The sequence below is a fragment of the Zeus faber genome, assembly GCF_960531495.2.
Source record: "Zeus faber genome assembly, chromosome: 1".
Lineage (NCBI taxonomy): Eukaryota > Metazoa > Chordata > Actinopteri > Zeiformes > Zeidae > Zeus > Zeus faber.
In genome coordinates, this window is record NC_137193.1 from 64042768 (window position 1) to 64059910 (window position 17143).

At 42.2% G+C, this 17143-nt stretch overlaps 2 protein-coding genes across 7 annotated transcripts in view; one reads left to right on the top strand and one right to left on the bottom strand.

The window, feature by feature from the left end:
- The window catches only part of atp11b (ATPase phospholipid transporting 11B), a 74279-nt gene extending 62311 nt beyond the window's left edge, over positions 1-11968 (top strand). For 4 of the 6 annotated variants that reach the window (XR_013844355.1, XM_080007915.1, XM_080007914.1 and 1 more), the window contains 2 exons: positions 4135-4298; positions 9838-11968. Coding sequence is in view for 4 of the 6 variants with exons in the window: in XM_080007915.1 (XP_079864041.1) it covers positions 4135-4298; positions 9838-9919 (246 nt within the window). In the remaining 2 variants the exon portion in view is untranslated. Of the gene's footprint in view, positions 1-4134; positions 4299-9069; positions 9136-9837 lie in introns of those variants that run through there. The other 2 variants (XM_080007917.1, XR_013844356.1) reach the window with 2 other exon arrangements.
- Positions 11969-12121: 153 nt separating this feature from the next.
- Positions 12122-17143, bottom strand: part of mccc1 (methylcrotonyl-CoA carboxylase subunit) — a 34410-nt gene continuing 29388 nt past the window's right edge. The window contains exons 12-19 of the mRNA XM_080010163.1: positions 15927-16036; positions 15614-15830; positions 15064-15150; positions 14766-14815; positions 14550-14687; positions 13635-13742; positions 13336-13407; positions 12122-12949 (exon numbers count right to left, since the gene is read on the bottom strand). Of these exons, the coding sequence (XP_079866289.1) occupies positions 12827-12949; positions 13336-13407; positions 13635-13742; positions 14550-14687; positions 14766-14815; positions 15064-15150; positions 15614-15830; positions 15927-16036 (905 nt within the window). The 3' untranslated portion in view covers positions 12122-12826. The remainder of the gene's footprint in view (positions 12950-13335; positions 13408-13634; positions 13743-14549; positions 14688-14765; positions 14816-15063; positions 15151-15613; positions 15831-15926; positions 16037-17143) is intronic.

Here is a 17143-nt window from a genome sequence, read left to right on the forward strand (position 1 = left end):
GATGTCCCAGTTTTGGATACCAGATGCAATCCTGCCTGCTGAGAGTGCAGATCCTATCTCCTGTAGAGAGACTGACTGCCCATTTAGAAGATTATTGGGCCAGAGTGTTCTGCACCTGTGGGTTAGTCATTTCCTCAAGGGAGAATCAATCTGCATGATGTTTCTGTCTGGTCCTGAGGAATGCCCCCTGTACACACTGGGTAGATCTGGTGATTAAAGTAGTATTTTTCTAAAAATATGAGGACTTATAAATAATAAGTCTTCATATTTTTTGAAAAATAGAAATTGAGTACCAGAAAGATGGTACGGTTCACCAGCACATTTATATGCTCCTGTCTCCTGCATATTCTAACCATCTACATTACACTGCACTACACTACCCACATCCAGAGGTGAAGCATCTCCCGGTGGCGAGGGATAACTTCCAAGGCAACACCTGCCATCAGCAATGAAATGTTCTCCACTGCAGGAGGGTAAGGAGACATTGAGCTGACACTGACCATTTAGTGTGGTTTTTGCTACCTAGATGCAGCCCATTTATAACATTATCAGTCACAATGCCACTACTGCTAAGCAACTGTTTGCAAGCTGCCTGCTGCTCTTCCAGAAATGGCAGGAGCGGGCACACCGGTTGTCAGTCATCACGCTTAAGGTATGGGTAAATATTTTGCCAGACCTACCAGCATGGTCCTCATTAAAATCTGTGAGGGCCCAAAGAGAGTTTCAATGGGAGCCACTTGAGCTGATTAGCAGGCCCTGTGAATGCACTTTCGGCGGTGGAAAAGGGACAGCACTCTGACTGGTCTGTGGGCTATGCAGCCCATACGCAGCAAGCTACAATGCACTGTGTGTTCTGACACCTTTGTTATCATAACCAGCATTAACTTTTTCAGCAATTATTGCTACAGTAGCTCTTCTGTGGGATCGGACCAGATCGGATTGGCTAGCCTTCGCTCCCCATGCTCATCACTGAGCCTTGGGCACCCATGACCCTGTCACCGGTTCATCACTTTTCCTTCCTTGGTCCACTTTTAGTAGGTACTAACCACTGCATACTGGCAACACCCCACAAGACCTGCAGTTTTTGAGATGCTCTGACCCAGTCGTCTAGCCATCACAATTTGGCTCTTGTCAAAGTCGCTAAAGTCCTTACGCTTGCCTGCTTCCAACACATCAACTTCAAGAAGTGACTGTTCACTTGCTGGCTTATACATCTCACCCCTTGATGGTGCCACTGGAACAAGATGAGCAATGTATTCACTTCACCTGTCAGTGCTTTTAATGTTTTGGCTGTTCAGTGTATGTTAGTATATACTGTAGCGCTGGTAAGATGATTACCTGTATCCCCTTTCTACAGTGCATGCTCAAAACTGCTTGGTGTCTGGTTTATTTGTTTGCTTTCTTGCCATGACAGATTGTTGATTGGCTTGCTTACTAAAAAAATATTTTGCTAAGTGGTGTACAAACTGACTAGGTAGCTGACTGTTGAGATGTCAGAGAGACCAACTTAGCTTCAGCTAAGGTTTCAGTCTGCCCAGAATATGACACTGTTAAAGCCCAATGGAGCCCAGGGGAGGACAATTGGCACCTGCTAGCTGCTTATCCTCCCCCTGCTTCCCCCAGCCCAGACCCCTGCTCCCCTGGGTAGTACCACTGCTCCACCATAATCGTCCTTTTCCTCATCCATCATGCTGCCCTCTGTAGTTATCTATTGCAGTTAATCCCCCTTTTCTTTATATTTACTTTACTTGAGCCCCCAGCTTGTATGCTACAATGACCTTTGCTTCCTGATTTGAATTCATGTGGCTCTGTTGACCAACCTTGCCCTCGTTCCTTCCATGGTTAGCCCCAATGCATGCTCCTTTAACCCAGCCACCATAGTGTTTCCCCCATTGTACTCTTCTTCTCATGGGTCAAAAGTGGGTTGGATCGAGAAAGAGTTACTGAAGAATGCTACCATCTGCATGCTGGCATCTTGTCCCCTCTACTATGTCTATCATGCCCCCCCCTTCATTTCATTTGCATGTTTTTACATTCCACTTTTATTTTATTTGCTTGTTTGTTTTAAAGGCAGTATACTAAAAAAAAACAACATTTTGTTAACCTCAGTATAGTTAATACAATGTGTACTCAAATGAACCATTGAGCTACACATGTGATTTATCGGAAGTGTGGCGCTTACTGCTGCAGCCAATATTTTGGTTGGTACTGTGAGCTAAACCCTACATCCTGAACTCAAGGGTACTTCACCCACCAATGAGCTTTGGGGGGTTTTATCAGCAGACGAAGGCCATAGCCTTGAATCCGCAGCTATGTTGTAATGTCTTAAAGCTTTTAGATTTTTATTAATAGTGTTTCTCATTGGCATAGTGACAGTATAATGTTGATCTCACCTTTTATAATAATGTTGTGTTGGACTTATCCAAAACAGAGTTAACCCATTCAGGGATACCTGCATTATTCATATTATGTGCTTTACTGTTGGTTGTAGGGATGCAAATTTAAAGTAATTTCCTAAATCGATTGTTGTTAACCTTAACCTTACACCTTAATCGTAGATTAATTGACAACATAAAAGCTAATGACATCACCAGGGGGAGGCACCATGACAAGTGGGGACCTACGCGACATTGCGCACCTCACAGATTTTGTGACTTGGTGCGAGGGCCGCAAAGATAGTTTTTTCTCATTTAATTTCATTTCAAAATGGAGAAGTTAGAGGTAAGACTCACTGAGCTGGTTTGCGCATACAGGAATATTTATGACCCGTCTTTGCAGGAGTTCGATATTTAAATGTTTTGCCATCCTTCGCAATGGAATGATTCGGTTGTTACGTAGCATATCAAGTCTGGTACAGATTTGGACAACGAGAGGATAGTACAATTACTTAAGATCACTAAAATTCTTATATATAAACACACAAAATAATTCATTTTAATATATTTTATTGGAGTCATCACCATAGCAACATATCGCTTGGCTTAATATATTACACGTAAGAAAAAGTACGAATAAGTACCCAACACCCCAGTCGACGTTTGCAATTTTTGTCTTTTTCTCCACACCTATACTGGTCTCATCTCTAGAGCTTATCCCCCTCACGTTCCATCACAATCCACTTTCCTGCACAAGTCTCTGAGTTGCTGACTCAGTTATGCAAAGCAAGGGAGATCTGATCCACAGCTCTTCTGGCAGCAGCTTCCCTTTCATGTAGTCCCATCTGCCGCTCCGTCCATTTCAAGTCAGTTGTTCTGTGTCTGAGCCAGCAATAAAGCGACAGCATGCAGTAAAAAGGAGGTAAAATTATGTTGAGCAGATTCTGTGCCAGTGAATTTAATCCCAGACTTGGTTCCCTGTCTTTGTTGGTTAAGTAATGCTGCAACCCGAGTGATCCATCACATCGATGGCAGTTGGGTGTCCGCACAAATGTTTAAAGATGTTTAGAACAGCCAGAGATATCATTTGGCAATCCAATGCTATGCCCAAACTGGAGTACGAAATACTTCAAACAACATATCTGTACTATCGTCCAGCGTACTTCAGAACAGTATGTGAGTAAAAAAACAGCGGCCTTTCTTCTTCTTCATGTACTACGTTGTCGTATAAAAATGCTCACATACTAAATAGTATGCTAATTATAGGATTAGAGACACAGTAAAAAAAATCTATAAAAATATTAAATTATTATTAGGTCAGCAACAGAAAATCTCCCCCTCAAAATCTTCTAAGCACAGATTCGGATTTAGCTTTCCAATCTGATGCAATTACTCAACAATCCATGGCTATTCTTGACATTCTCGTCATTATTCAATTTTTGGTTTTACATTTTTCATCATGTGTTCATCACAATAATTACAGACCCCTGAACAATATGATTTGGAAATGTTCCCTTCATTAGTGTTTGGTTGTAGTGTGCCTTGTATTGCCCTTCTATCACCTCTATAACTCAATCAAGACCTGAGGGTGACCATCTTGTTTGCTGAAGGGCTAACAGATTTTTCTTCTCTCCTTTCTCCCCCTTTTCCTTCGCTGTTTTTCTCTCATCCTAATCGGCCACCTATTCAACCCCTGCTCTCCTCCCCTCCACTGTCTGTCTCTGTGTATTTCTGCCTCTCTCTCTCTCTCTTTCTCTAGTCTATACCAGCCCACCAGAAGCCGGGCCTCAGCTGTGTGGAGTCCCTGTGCTGCTACCAGCATGGGCAGAGTGGCTGTTCCCGCCTGGCAAGGCTGCTGGAGCAAATGACAGGACACTACCAGGCCAGCACCAACCAATGCCACACAGCCAACCACAGCAACAGGTGGGGGCAAGGGAGGCGAGCTCTCCTCCGAAATCAGCAACTATTAGGATTACAAAGATGAATCCAACTAATCACCTCCTGCTCCTTCAGACGTGCTCCTAAGATGCAGATAAGATTTTAATGCTGCAGGGTAGGACACAGTGCTGAGTGGCTAACCCTCTGTGGAAACACTCCTCTTGTAAGTCCAGTTTAGGACTTTTGTAACATCGTTTGGTCGGTAATTTTCAGGGGTTTGGATGACTGTGCCCATTTGAAACAGCTAGACTGAACATATTCAAAATCTAGGGTCATGCTGTCAGTGACGCCACATGTTTAGTATCATGACAAATATCCTTGACGGTGTTGACAAGAAGGGAGACCTGTGTGGGTTTATCCTGTCATTGCCACAAGCAAACTATAACGTAGACATCAGCGCAATTCATATCTTAGAATCCAATGACCCTCCATTGAATGTCATTGCCATGCCCTCTGCACCTAGCATGGCTGTGTGGATATTTGACTCTTTGGCGCTGGCCAGGGATATGGGAAAGTCTTCTAAGGTCTTTTAAACTGAGAGCTGCTCACATGCTTGAATACACAGGTAAAATGTCAAGGCTTCCAAATGGTCTCACTTGGTAACCCATGTGACCTCTGAAGTCTGTAACCATATGCAAAGACAGGTCTGCCGCTTTCCCATTTGTCTACGTACGATCTACCTGCCGTTCTTTCGATCGCTTGTCTCCTCCTCCATGTCCCATTTCATTCATCAATAATTAATCAGTCAATTAATCTATTATGTCGAGGTCCAGTTGAACAATCTCTGAATGCACTTAAAAAAAATGGTACGGCTTGAAGTTGGTGAGTTAGACGTGACCTGGCCTCTCTGGACGATGAATGTCGCCAAGCTGTTTTCTATCTCGGGGAGCTCCTCTCGTGCATGCCCAGTCAGCTCTTTTGGTGCAGTGGTGTCGGCTTCTCTGAATCCCAGCAGCGCAGTGGGCCTTTCGATTATCTGACAGTACTCACCCTTTTCCGTTGACAATAATCCTGACAGCAGCGGGGGGACCCAGAGCATCGAATTGAACAGCTGAAGAAGTTTTGGCATTCTTGTTCTGTCTTGTGTGTATGTTCCAAGATAATGGCAGCATTCGGATTACAAGGTCCAGGCTCTTTCAGTCTTTCTTTGCTGTAGTCAATTTCACCCCAACTCCATCCACCATGCTGGATCCCAGCAGCTTGCATAAAGGAAGGCCACTGTCATGACATTCGATCAGGGTTTTGGTTACAGGACGTGCTCTTAGCCAATCAGAGATTATTCTTCTGGGGCACCCCAGTGGCTCACCTGGTTGAGCGCGTACCATTAACACCCGGGTTTGAGTCCTTCCCTCTCTCTCTGCCTGCCGTTCCTGTCTCTACACTCTCCTAGCTAATAAAGCGAAATTCCACAAAACAATAATCTTAAAAAAATAAAATAAAATCAGTGATTCTCCCAGTCTTGGAAGATTTGACTTGCATCCTGGCTTGCTTTGGTGGTACTACCAGTGTTTCTGTTATTCGGTAATTGCCGGTTTTTGAGCGGGAAAATCTGTCATATTTAAATCTTTCCAGGTATAATGTCTGGTGAAAATAATTAAAATTAGTGCTGGGTGGATCATTTTGATTAAAAAAAAGTCTGCAGATCTGACAGATCTGATTTCCGCGCTCAGCAAGTTGCAACTGGAAGCCAATCAGTTTGGACAATATAAAGCTGATCTAAAAGCTTCACCTCTGACTGATCACAATTGTCGATTTACAACTAAGCCGCGCCCCCTCCCTAGTGGACAGGTTGCGCTTGTAAACACAGTAGTGTCTACTGTGTTTACACGTTTCACGTCATTTGTGTGTCACACATGGAGCAGAGACAAAGCACAGCGTCCAAAAGAGAAGCAGAAAGATAATGTATCGTTGACAACAGGGACACATACATCCATAGTTTGGCGTATTTTTTTATTTTTTATTTAAGTTCTGACCCAAAGCAGATATTCATTGTGTAAAATATGTTGACGGGACGTCCCGCAAAGACGGACAACACCACAAACTTTATTTATTTAGACCTACTTGTCATATTTAATTTGTTTTTGATTTGATCAAAATTTCATTTTAGTGAGATGTTAATTAGAGCGGCTGCACTTGTTACTTATTGTTCATGAACAGAAATTATTTGATTCCAAGTAGTAATCGTAATATTTGTTTATTTTTGAACTAAAAAATAAAAAAGTTAACTGATGGGACTTATTTTATTTTGAATATTCAATCAATCTACCTGCCTTGATGATGTCATTCTCTATATAGCTTGCTTATCAATTGTTTTTAAGTTCAATAAACACAGATAATATTAGACCTCCAGGATACGTTGACCGGCACCAATTTTTTTTCTAACGGAAACTCTGGATACGCATGTAACTGACCGAATCGTCTCAGCCGTCTTGCACACTGAACAAGAATAGCCCTCAAAAGAGACAAAATCTTAAAGCCGGAAGGTTTGAATCTAAGCGTCTGTCTTTGGAAAGGAGGAGACAAAGTGAGGCTTGTGAGACAGTGCACATTTGGCCCTAATGCTAGAAAACTGCCATAGGGGGAAGAAAAATATACTGTATATCCGGGTGTCACGATTCAGATTCAAAATCGATCGAAATTAGTGATTTCGAAATTCGATACCACAATCAGGTTCACCATCCTCCCTGTATATTTGTGGCTAATATTGTCCGATGTGGTTTCGATATTGGGGTGGTGAAGATCCGCCAGTAACAATAAATGCGCTGTGCGCCTGGGGGGTGTCAACTGTGGCTCGCTGGGGTTGGAACCGCCTTTCATGAAATTTGGTTCGGAGTTTGGAGAGCTGCGGTCAGCTCCGGAGGGTCTGCTGGTACTAGGGCTGCAGGAACGGAATTTGAATAGAAATCGAATATTACAAAAGAAAACAATAAAGTTCAATATGAGTTCATCCAGTTTGTTGCACAGTGAACGCACATCAGAGAGAAATATTCCCGGTAACGGTCTGCGAAATCTGAGTCCGCGATGCAATCTCCTCTCCTCCACTAAGTGTTTTTCTTTACAAATCAAGACTTTATAGCCGCCAGTGCTGGGGAAAAAAATGTTTAGTTGAAAATCGAACCGTAAAATCGAAAGTCAAATCGAATCGTAGATTTGGAATCATGACACCGCTAATACCTACCCAGTACTATTTATCCTACTCGATAAGTACACATGTATAGCCAACACATAAACAACATACAACAACAACATAATTCTGATATCTGGTATATTGCAAAGCTAACTGTAAACAGCTGCTTGAGTTGCCCTCCTGTTTGCAGCATTGAAGCCTAGCTAAAGGGTCCGATGCCACAGATTCCCCTGATCTGAAAATTGAGGGTCGGATGTCTGTGAACAGTGTTGTTCAACAAATCATCTGCCTCTATCACTCTATCTTATATAAATCAGGGGACCCTACCCTCAAGCAGAGAAGCTGCGGTGAAGTTACTCTATCTCTCTAGTCTTCTTTGTCTTTTGTCTACTGAATCAATAAGCGTGTGTGTGCGCACCTGATTAGAAGCAGATGATTCAAGAGTGTCCTGTTCTATGATCTTGGAAATGTGGGCTTTATTTTTTATTTTTCAAAGGTGAGGAGACTTCAAAAAGAAAGGTTAGAAGAAAATTCTTCCTAGCTCGTCCTGTTTGCACGAGGGCCCCCTTTTGATATTTTGCATACAAAGATGGAACGTGTGTGTGTGTGTGTGTGTGTGTGTGTGTGTGTGTGTGTGTGTGTGTGTGTGTGTGTGTGTGTGTGTGTGTGTGTGTGTGTGTGTGTGTGTGTGTGTGTGTGTGTGTGTGTGTGTGTGTGTGTGATGTGGTTTTATTCATGTTCCCAGGGTAATTACTCGTGTACCACTGAATGTACCCCCATGAACTCTTGTATTGTCTTGTCCGAAATCTGCGTGTTGTTCTCGGCTGGCTCGTGCCAAAAGTGTTTTTGTGCTCACATCTCCTACCTCCCATTGTTGTCCGCACCCCTCAGCTGTAGAGTTCAGAGTAAGGAAAGCTGGCCGCCTAATTCTAAAGATGTAAGAATGACCAGAGGGACATGGAGACAAGACAAGCTTGCATTTGAAAACATCACAGCTGTCGGTCTTTTTAAATGTGAGGGTGTCTTTGTGACACAAACTGTTGTGTCGCGCGTAACTTGCCTGGGTATCAAATGGTGAGTTATAAGTGGATGCTCTTAGAACAGAGAAAACATGAAGTTAAAGACCACAAGCTGTCTCTCCAGTCCACTCTGCTGGTGTTTGTCGGTAGGCAACCCACCAGCCATGGTGAGATACAGGCTGGTTAATTCTGACATTTGTGTTTCGCAAAGTAACCGGAGTGGCGTTCTGCTATTTACTCGGTCAGTCAAAGCTTAATTAAAGTTCCATGAGGTTTGCTCGGCTTATAAAATGTCTCATTTCAAACCAAACTCCTCTCGAGCAGACTTCTATACAAGGTGGCCAAGCTTTCCAAATAATACTGCAGTACTGTGATTTCAGCAGGCCTTTGAAATGGGCATTATAGGGTTGACTCTCTAAATAGGAAAGTCCTACATTTTAATTATATATTTAATATAATGTAGAAATAAGCATTGCACCACTGGAAAATCCCTAGTTATGTAAAATGCCCAAAGGGAGGTTTTTCTAAGCTATTCAAATGCGGTGACAACGTTGTTAATGTTTGTTGTTGACTCACACCTTTTGTTAACTACCACTGTGTTAATTTTCAGTAGTACACTGAGTATCTCAAGTTTTGCCTTGACTCCCTCCCGTGACTAATTCAACATAATAGCATGGTAAGCCAGTGACACACACACACACACACACACACACACACACACACACACACACACACACACACACACCAGCAGAAATTGTTTATAAACAGTACACCCTAAGAAACTGCCAAAATAAAGTATTTGGCTATATCAAGCCAGTGGTGGAAGGATACATACATCATATTTTATTGATGTAGTACTTTGAACTTGACTTGCGTTCGTAAGTTAAATGTATTTTAGCTTTAAGTGCTGCGGCATTCAAATGTCATAGTTATAGTATCCTGCCACGTTCAATTTGCCTAGTAGTAATACAAAATACTAAAGGAAGAGGACACCATGAACCCATGGATAAGAAAAAATGTTAGCTAAACCAATTTCCCCTTATTTGTAATTGAGAGGTGGATTCATGGCACCCCAGCCACTCTTAATTCTTTTTTTTTGTTGAACTCACATGATCGGTTTCTCCCGAGGCATGGTGGGAGTCAAGGAGGAGAAACTTTTGATACTCCACCGTCACTACATTCACTATTGCTACCTCTCCAACCCTTGACTCATCCTCCTCCTCCCAACCACCCTGCTTTTCTTCACTCCCTCAAATCACCCTGCTTGGTTTTAAGGTTTCACATCCCAGGGTTAAATGGAGGTGGTGTTGGGATTGATGACGCCTAGACACACACACACATTGTCCGCTAACCCTCAGTCACCGTTACCTGCTTGCAGGTCTTGGAGTGAATCGGAGACCTTCTACTCGAACGACCGCAGCATCCTGACTCTATCACCCATCGAGGCCACCCACTGTTGAGTGCCCGGAGACACCAACACGAAGGGCAGATAAAACCTGATTGTCGCCGCTCATTTTAGGCTCTGAGCACTCATCCCACCACTAACAACCCTCTCGCCCAATTTGACCTGGTGCTGACCCAACTGGCTGATGGATGTTCTGATTAAACATGACTAGACTATATCGCCTTACCACGCTGTGGACTAGCGAAACGAATGGACTTGAGCCGGCTCCTTTGCCCTGGCATATAAAAGGAGAGAACTCTTTAACCGCCATCGCTCGAGACATTCTCCTCATCCCAATCTATTGCTGACAACTCACAGGCATTATCTCTTCCACCAGAGCCCAGTTAATTTGATGGATTAATATCAATCAAGGTACCAAAGACGAAACAAAACAAATTGATATAAATAAATATTTTTAAAAAAAGTTGTTTTTGTGCCTGATTGTACATTATCTTAGATTATTGTAAGGATTCAAGCTGTTTTTACATCGGACCATACAGACTAGTTATACCTAGCTCCCCTCTCTGTATGAGACCAGATGGGGTCTGTTTATAAGCCGTAAATCCTCTACTGGTTAATTTGTCAATATGTTCCAGATATGCAGAATCTGTTAGATTCCATCAGTGGGACTCGTGTGGTTCCCCTAAGAGGCCTTTTTATTTATTTCCCCCCGTCCTGCCGTGTGACCAAAAAGATCTTTGCACTGTCAAGTCCGAATACAGGCAGCAGTTTGTTTGCGGCAGCAGCCCAGGTCAACTGTAGACCAAAGAAAATACGTTTCTTATGCTTAGGTAGATAAAAGGTACCTCAAAATATTTGGTGTACATCCAAAGATTGCACAAACGGACATTTATGGTGATGAACAAAAAAAAAAGTTTTGGTGTGGAGATCCTTTTACAAAACAGGTCTCAATCCTCACAAGAGGCTGAATACGGACGTATATCACTTGCACATTCACCCGCATATTTCAAGTTTTGATTGTGCTTTGTTATTCCTGTTTGTTTCTCAAACCATTTGTCTTATCGCCATTGAAATCACCAGCATTGAGTTTTGTGTGTGTGTGTGTGTGTGACCAACTTAACGACAAAACCCTCGGATCTCTGAGGCCAGGCGGCAATCAACTGTTAAAGGTCAAAGGTCTTTGTTGCACCCATGTGTAATTTCAAGGTGAATGGTTTTGTCCCCACAAAGTCAGAGGAAAAAAATATCTATCCAGCATGTATGAGACGGGTTTTGCTTGAACATGAAAGGGGAGAGAATTTGCCTACTTGTTTTTTTTTTTTCTCAGATGAATTCCACTCAAAATACATTCCATTCCCTGTGCCAGAACATGATTCTGATGTGGAATTTGAAAATGAAAGCATCTTAAGTATGTAATGAATGACTAATATATGAATAAAGATAGCCAAATATACAGTATATAACCCTCACAAGTCCACATAGGAACCATTGGTAGATCGACTCAGCTTCCAGTTTGTGCCTGCCACAACCAGCTTAATTAAGGGCACATGTATAAATTGGTAAATCATTCAGATATCAGACCTGTGTCTATAGGAGCATTTGCAAAGTCATCCTCTGTTAGCCCCAAATGACCTTAGTTGAGATGAGCTGTTTGAAATCCCAGCCTGAAATGGGCACCTGAAAACAAACTCAAAGAAATGACAAAAACTTGCTTTGTTGGGGATTCAGGTCAGATTTAGGACTAAGTGTGACGTTCCACCCTGGAAAATTTTCAAGAAAATGTGTAGTGCGATGGAAGCACAGACACTTTTGGAAAGCTCAGTGCTGGATTACTTGAATGATGCATGGGTACTTTATATAAAGAAACAAAAAAAATAAAGGCAAATCTGTGAAGGGGAACGTCAACTTCGACACTTTGTTTACAGTATGTCACGACTCCATATCATGTCACAAGGTACAGATGGGTGTGTCTAGATTTGTTAAATTGATTTACACCCCTCACATAGGGCAATGTCACCCCCGCCAGAAAATATATACTGCCTTCCTCTGTAAATCTGTCAAGGGTGATGGTGTTTATGAAAAGTTATATTTACGGAATAAATATCTTTTTATCAAGAAAGACTTGAGTGTGATTTTTTGCACTTCTGTGCAAATTAGTTTTTGCCAACAGTTTGGATACAACCCACCTATATCGGCACTGGACACACGAGAATGACAGGAATGATTCCTGGATAGAATAGAAAGGACACCCTTTTAGTCAAAACATTTATTTGCAATGAATCAACTCCTGAATATCATCTTTTAATCTACAAACTTTTACAGGAAATAACTATACATTAGCATGATTGACTGGATATCAACACTGGTTACGAAGCAGAGAATCACCACGGCCCCTGTCGACACACTCTTGGTCTTCAGATATCAACATTGAATCATTTGGACCTTTTAAACTGTAACCAACGGTATTTTTTGAGGACACGGAACGTTCCTTCTCGCTCCCCTTGGAACTGACGTCAAACAAACCCAGAGATGCTAGTGTCAAGACCTGGGACTGACTTGACAGGATAATCAAATCAGATTACATGGAAATTCAACTCAATCCGTAGGACAGCATGGGAACCAGGTTTAGTGCCAACTTCTCGCCAACTTCCTGAAATGGCATCTTCGAATTGTCATTCCAGGAAATGAAAGATCTGCAAAATGTCATTCATCACAGCTAAACATATTAAGGTCTGAAATGATAAAACCAGAGAGGGAGAGAGACCGTTCACTAATTTGTAAATACAAAGTTAAAATAGAAATGAAATACATATTTCAACAAAGGCTCTGGTGTGCGTGTGACAAAGGCAACCTGTACAGCAGACAGTGTAGCATTATTCTCTAATCTATACACAATGATTCCTTGACACTGATTCCAAGAGATCCAAGTATCCAGTGCCTGTGTGTATGTTGGTTGGTTGGTTCATTTGCTGGTCACCTCCTCTTCCTCTCCCAGCTGGACCAGAGCAGCGTGACGGTTCGCCTGTGAGCCCTCACTGAAGAAAACCTTCCTGATCACACCGGACTTGGGTGCTCGGATGGTGTGCTACAAACACACACACAGAATAAGAAAGTGTGCATTTTTAATGCTTCCAGTAAATCAAGACTTAGAGTTTGCAGGCAACCCTGTGGTACAGGGTTGGACGGGTACAGGACGGTTGTACAGGCAACCCTGTACCACCGTCCAACTCCACCCACGCTGATGGGTGGAGTCGGACGTTTACTTGTCTCCTAAACTCTATAGAAATTCGCTGGACCGAGAGCCACGTGAAGCCCTTTAAACATTTAATCTACAACATGTCTACTTTAATTTTTTCTGAGATTTAGGGAAAATATATCTGGTCGGTTTTATTAATTCAATGTAATGCAGCCGACAAACTGCCATCAGAGCTACCGTGTGAATGGGGACCAAAATCGAGTGGGTTTTCTTACCTCCATCTTCATAGCGATCATAACCATGAGAGGGTCGCCTGCAGTCACCATGTCGCCCACCTTCACAAAAACCTGGACACACAGCGGAGAAGCTCAGACACCAAAGGTTTTTAAACTGCTCTGCTACAGCTGCATTTTGAACGGAGCAGATTATTTATTACTTCTAAAAGAGATAAGTTTGGTGGAACACCAACCGTACATGTTCCCAACGTCGACAGAAGTCCACATACCGACCGCTCACTGTTACAAGACGCCTCAGTTGGTCGCTGTGTTGAGAATTTTCTGGAGGCACAACTAACCTTCTCTATAGTTCCCGTCATGGGTGCCATGGCCCCACCCGGTGCTCCAGAAGCACTCATGCCGGCCAGATACCTTGGAAGTGGCACACACACCTCGGAACTACCCTCCTTCAAGAGAAAAAACAAAGTGGATGCAGTTGAAAATAACTAATCTGAAAACCCCTTCACCGTAGGAATTATTGGAGATTATTTCCTCACAGTGTGACAGAGAAACATAAAAAACAATAAATTATGAAGAAATTAACCCGTGTTAATACAACAAACACCTGGACATCTGTAACTTTAGCAGTAGTTCTGTCAAGACTCATTGCGTATAAGCAAAATAGCAAGGAGTCGAGAAAAAAGAATTCTGGTTTGGTTGATGTATCTTGATAAATGGAACTTAAGGAATCAATGCAGGCAGATGACCATGTTGAAAGGAAGTAAACAGAAGGAACATTCATGTAGTCGCCATTCTGAATGCAGCACTTAAGTGTGTTAGGGCAGTGTTTAACATTAGCAGGGGTCTTCAACGTTTTTCGGGCCAAGGACCCCTTAGTGGATAGAGAAACAGAGTTAAAAGATAAATAAAATGTAGTGTGTAATTTTAAGCCTGGCCTTAACATAGCCATAACACTTATGCCTTATTAACCTATTGATGAAGTCAGTTATGTTGCTTACAGTTCCTTTGTGTTATTTTAGATTTATTTCCCTTTGTTTAGTTCCATAAGTGACTGGTCTATGTTGAAAAAAGGACAGTGTAGCTTTCAACTGATTACTGAATCAGTGCTTTTCACTGCTGTTCTAGTGTTAATGGTTGGCGTTTAATAAACATTATTTTCCCATCTAAAATAAAAAATAAGAGGAAAAATCAGCAGAGCCCCTGCAGTACCAATGGTTGAAGACCACTGTGTTAGCCTACTGAGGTGAACCCACCATGGAGAAGAGGTGGACAGTATTGTCCAGAATGACCAGTTTGGGACGCGACTTCACACCGTTCACAGAGCAGTGGAGGAAAGAAACTCCGTCCTCGGTCTTCACAGTCCCCGTCACAAGGTACTCCTCTACACCGATCTGAGTAGACAAGGACCATGTTATTTTGATGAAATAAAAAATATTTTTTGAAGAATAAAAGCAGTTGGTGAAACTCACCTGTATGGTATAGCTTTCATCTTTGTTGTATGCGACAATCAAATCCACTTCTGAAAAATATACAGAAAAAAACAAAGTCATAACGACCAAACAGAGTGCATCATATCAATCAGTTACCTCAACCAAAAGAAAAAATGAAATGAACAGCAATACATTTAAAAGTGATATTTAGGGCATAAGACCGTCCTTAGCAGCTATGCCTCGTTTACAGCCCTCCTTCAGTATTTTTATTTTAAACACCAAATGTTATAAATGTCCACCCCCCACACACACATACAAACAGAGGTCCAGTGCTTACTCTTGTCTGCCAGCTGTAGTGTCATATTCCTGTTAAACAGTATGTTGATTCTTCGACCGCTGCTGGAACCAAATGGGGAGTAGGGGTCTGGTACATACGCACAACATTTAAAATAGGGACTATAAAATTAAAGCAAATAAAATAAAGTAAGATTGCGAGATAATATTGTTAAAATGTGATACCAACTGTCAGTTATAAAATACAACACAAACATTGTATTCTTAAAATTAAAGTAAGATGCCATATTCCAAGCTATTTCCCCCTCCCCCAAAATGTCTTCCATCATGCTCACGCCGTGTAAAAAAGCATCACTATTATTATAGGGTCATGATGTTAAGGACAAAATCGCAAGAATATAAATTCCAGATACATCCAAACATACATTCTCTCTCTCACACACACACACACACACACACACACACACACACACACACACACACACACACACACACACACACACACACACACACACACACACACACACACACACACACACACACACACACACACACACACACACACAGACAGACAGAACTCTATAGGCTTTTACCGTTAGAGTTCTGTGTGAAACACTGTGTGTGTTTTCTCTCCTGGAGCATCAGACCCAGGGCTGCCTGGCAGAGTATGACCCCGGAGGGCGCTCTTGGGGCTGGGAAGAGGTCGGCGTAGTGCTGGGGGATGAAGCTGGTGTTCACGTTGCCGGCCACAAACTCCCGGTGAGTGGATAGATTCAGCAGGAAGTCAATGTTGGTGTTGAGACCTACAATCTGCAAGAACATGGACGGTTGGTTAGAAAAACGGATAACCAGTTCGTCTTACTAGTTAGAAGCCTCAAATGTGTATGTGTTGCAGGAGAGTCTTACACTGTACTGCTTCAGGGAGTACCGTAGTTTTTTTAGAGCAGCCGATCGGTCTTCTCCCCATACCACCAGCTTGGCGATCATGGGATCATAGTGGGCAGACACCTCGTCACCTGAATAAAAACAAATAATACACTTATGGCGTCAGGAATAGATACGGTGGTGTTGCCGTCCGTGTAATTTCAGGCCAATCAAATTTTCCATCACCCGCCGAGCGAGAACTCCTGGTAAATGACCAATGAGAGACTGCGAATGGAATTCTGACACGTCATTTAATAAGTATATGGTGGAATGCAAAACATAAATCAGTCACATTTTAAATGAACTAAGCCAAATGCCTTGGCCTTTTTGTTTTTAACCTCATTTAAATTTATCCTCAGTTTGAGTCAACTCCTTTTTCTGAGCGACTCTGCTCTTCGTCACTCATAAGATTTTTTCGCTACGAACAAATATGTCTGTTGTGTTTTAGATTTTACCCTAAAGTTCTAAAAAGGAAATGTGTCAGCTTCTCTTATTTAGACTCGTATTAAAATTTGTAATATTAGAAAATCGGCCAAGTTTTCCAGTTTAAGGTTTTTTTTTCCCCACTATATTTTGCATCTATGACAAGTAATAGTGTAAAAAGTTTTGTTGCAGCATAAATGCAGAGCAAATATGGAACCTGGAATCAACATCGGATGTTACTGAGTACCACTCAAAATATAAGGAATGTGAAACTAATAGAATGGGGGGGGAATCTAAAGCAAAGTCCATGTTTCTACAGACAATTTTAACTTCAAATGGATAACATTCTAGGACACACACACACACACACACACACACACACACACACACACAGAGAAAGACAAGTGGGGCAGGCTAAGTGCGCAACAGAGGTCACAAATACAAAGAGGTTCCATCGTTGTACACAAAATATAAAAAGGCAGCGGCCCTCATGCAAACAGGACGAGTCAGGAAGCAAATGGATTTTTTTTCTTCTATCCCAAGGATGTCCGAGTGGGTGGAATTTCCTCACCTTTGAAATATAAAGCCCACATTTTCCCGGATCATAGAACAAGCTCACTTACTCATTTGAAAAAAGACTAAGAAGACAACAGAGATACAGCACAGTAGCACAAAATAGGGCCCAACAGTCCCCGCCCCTCTAGCCTTGAGTTGCCCACTCAAGCAGCAGTTAGCTTTGCTTTCTTTTGAAATCCGCACAACACATCATACAGGTC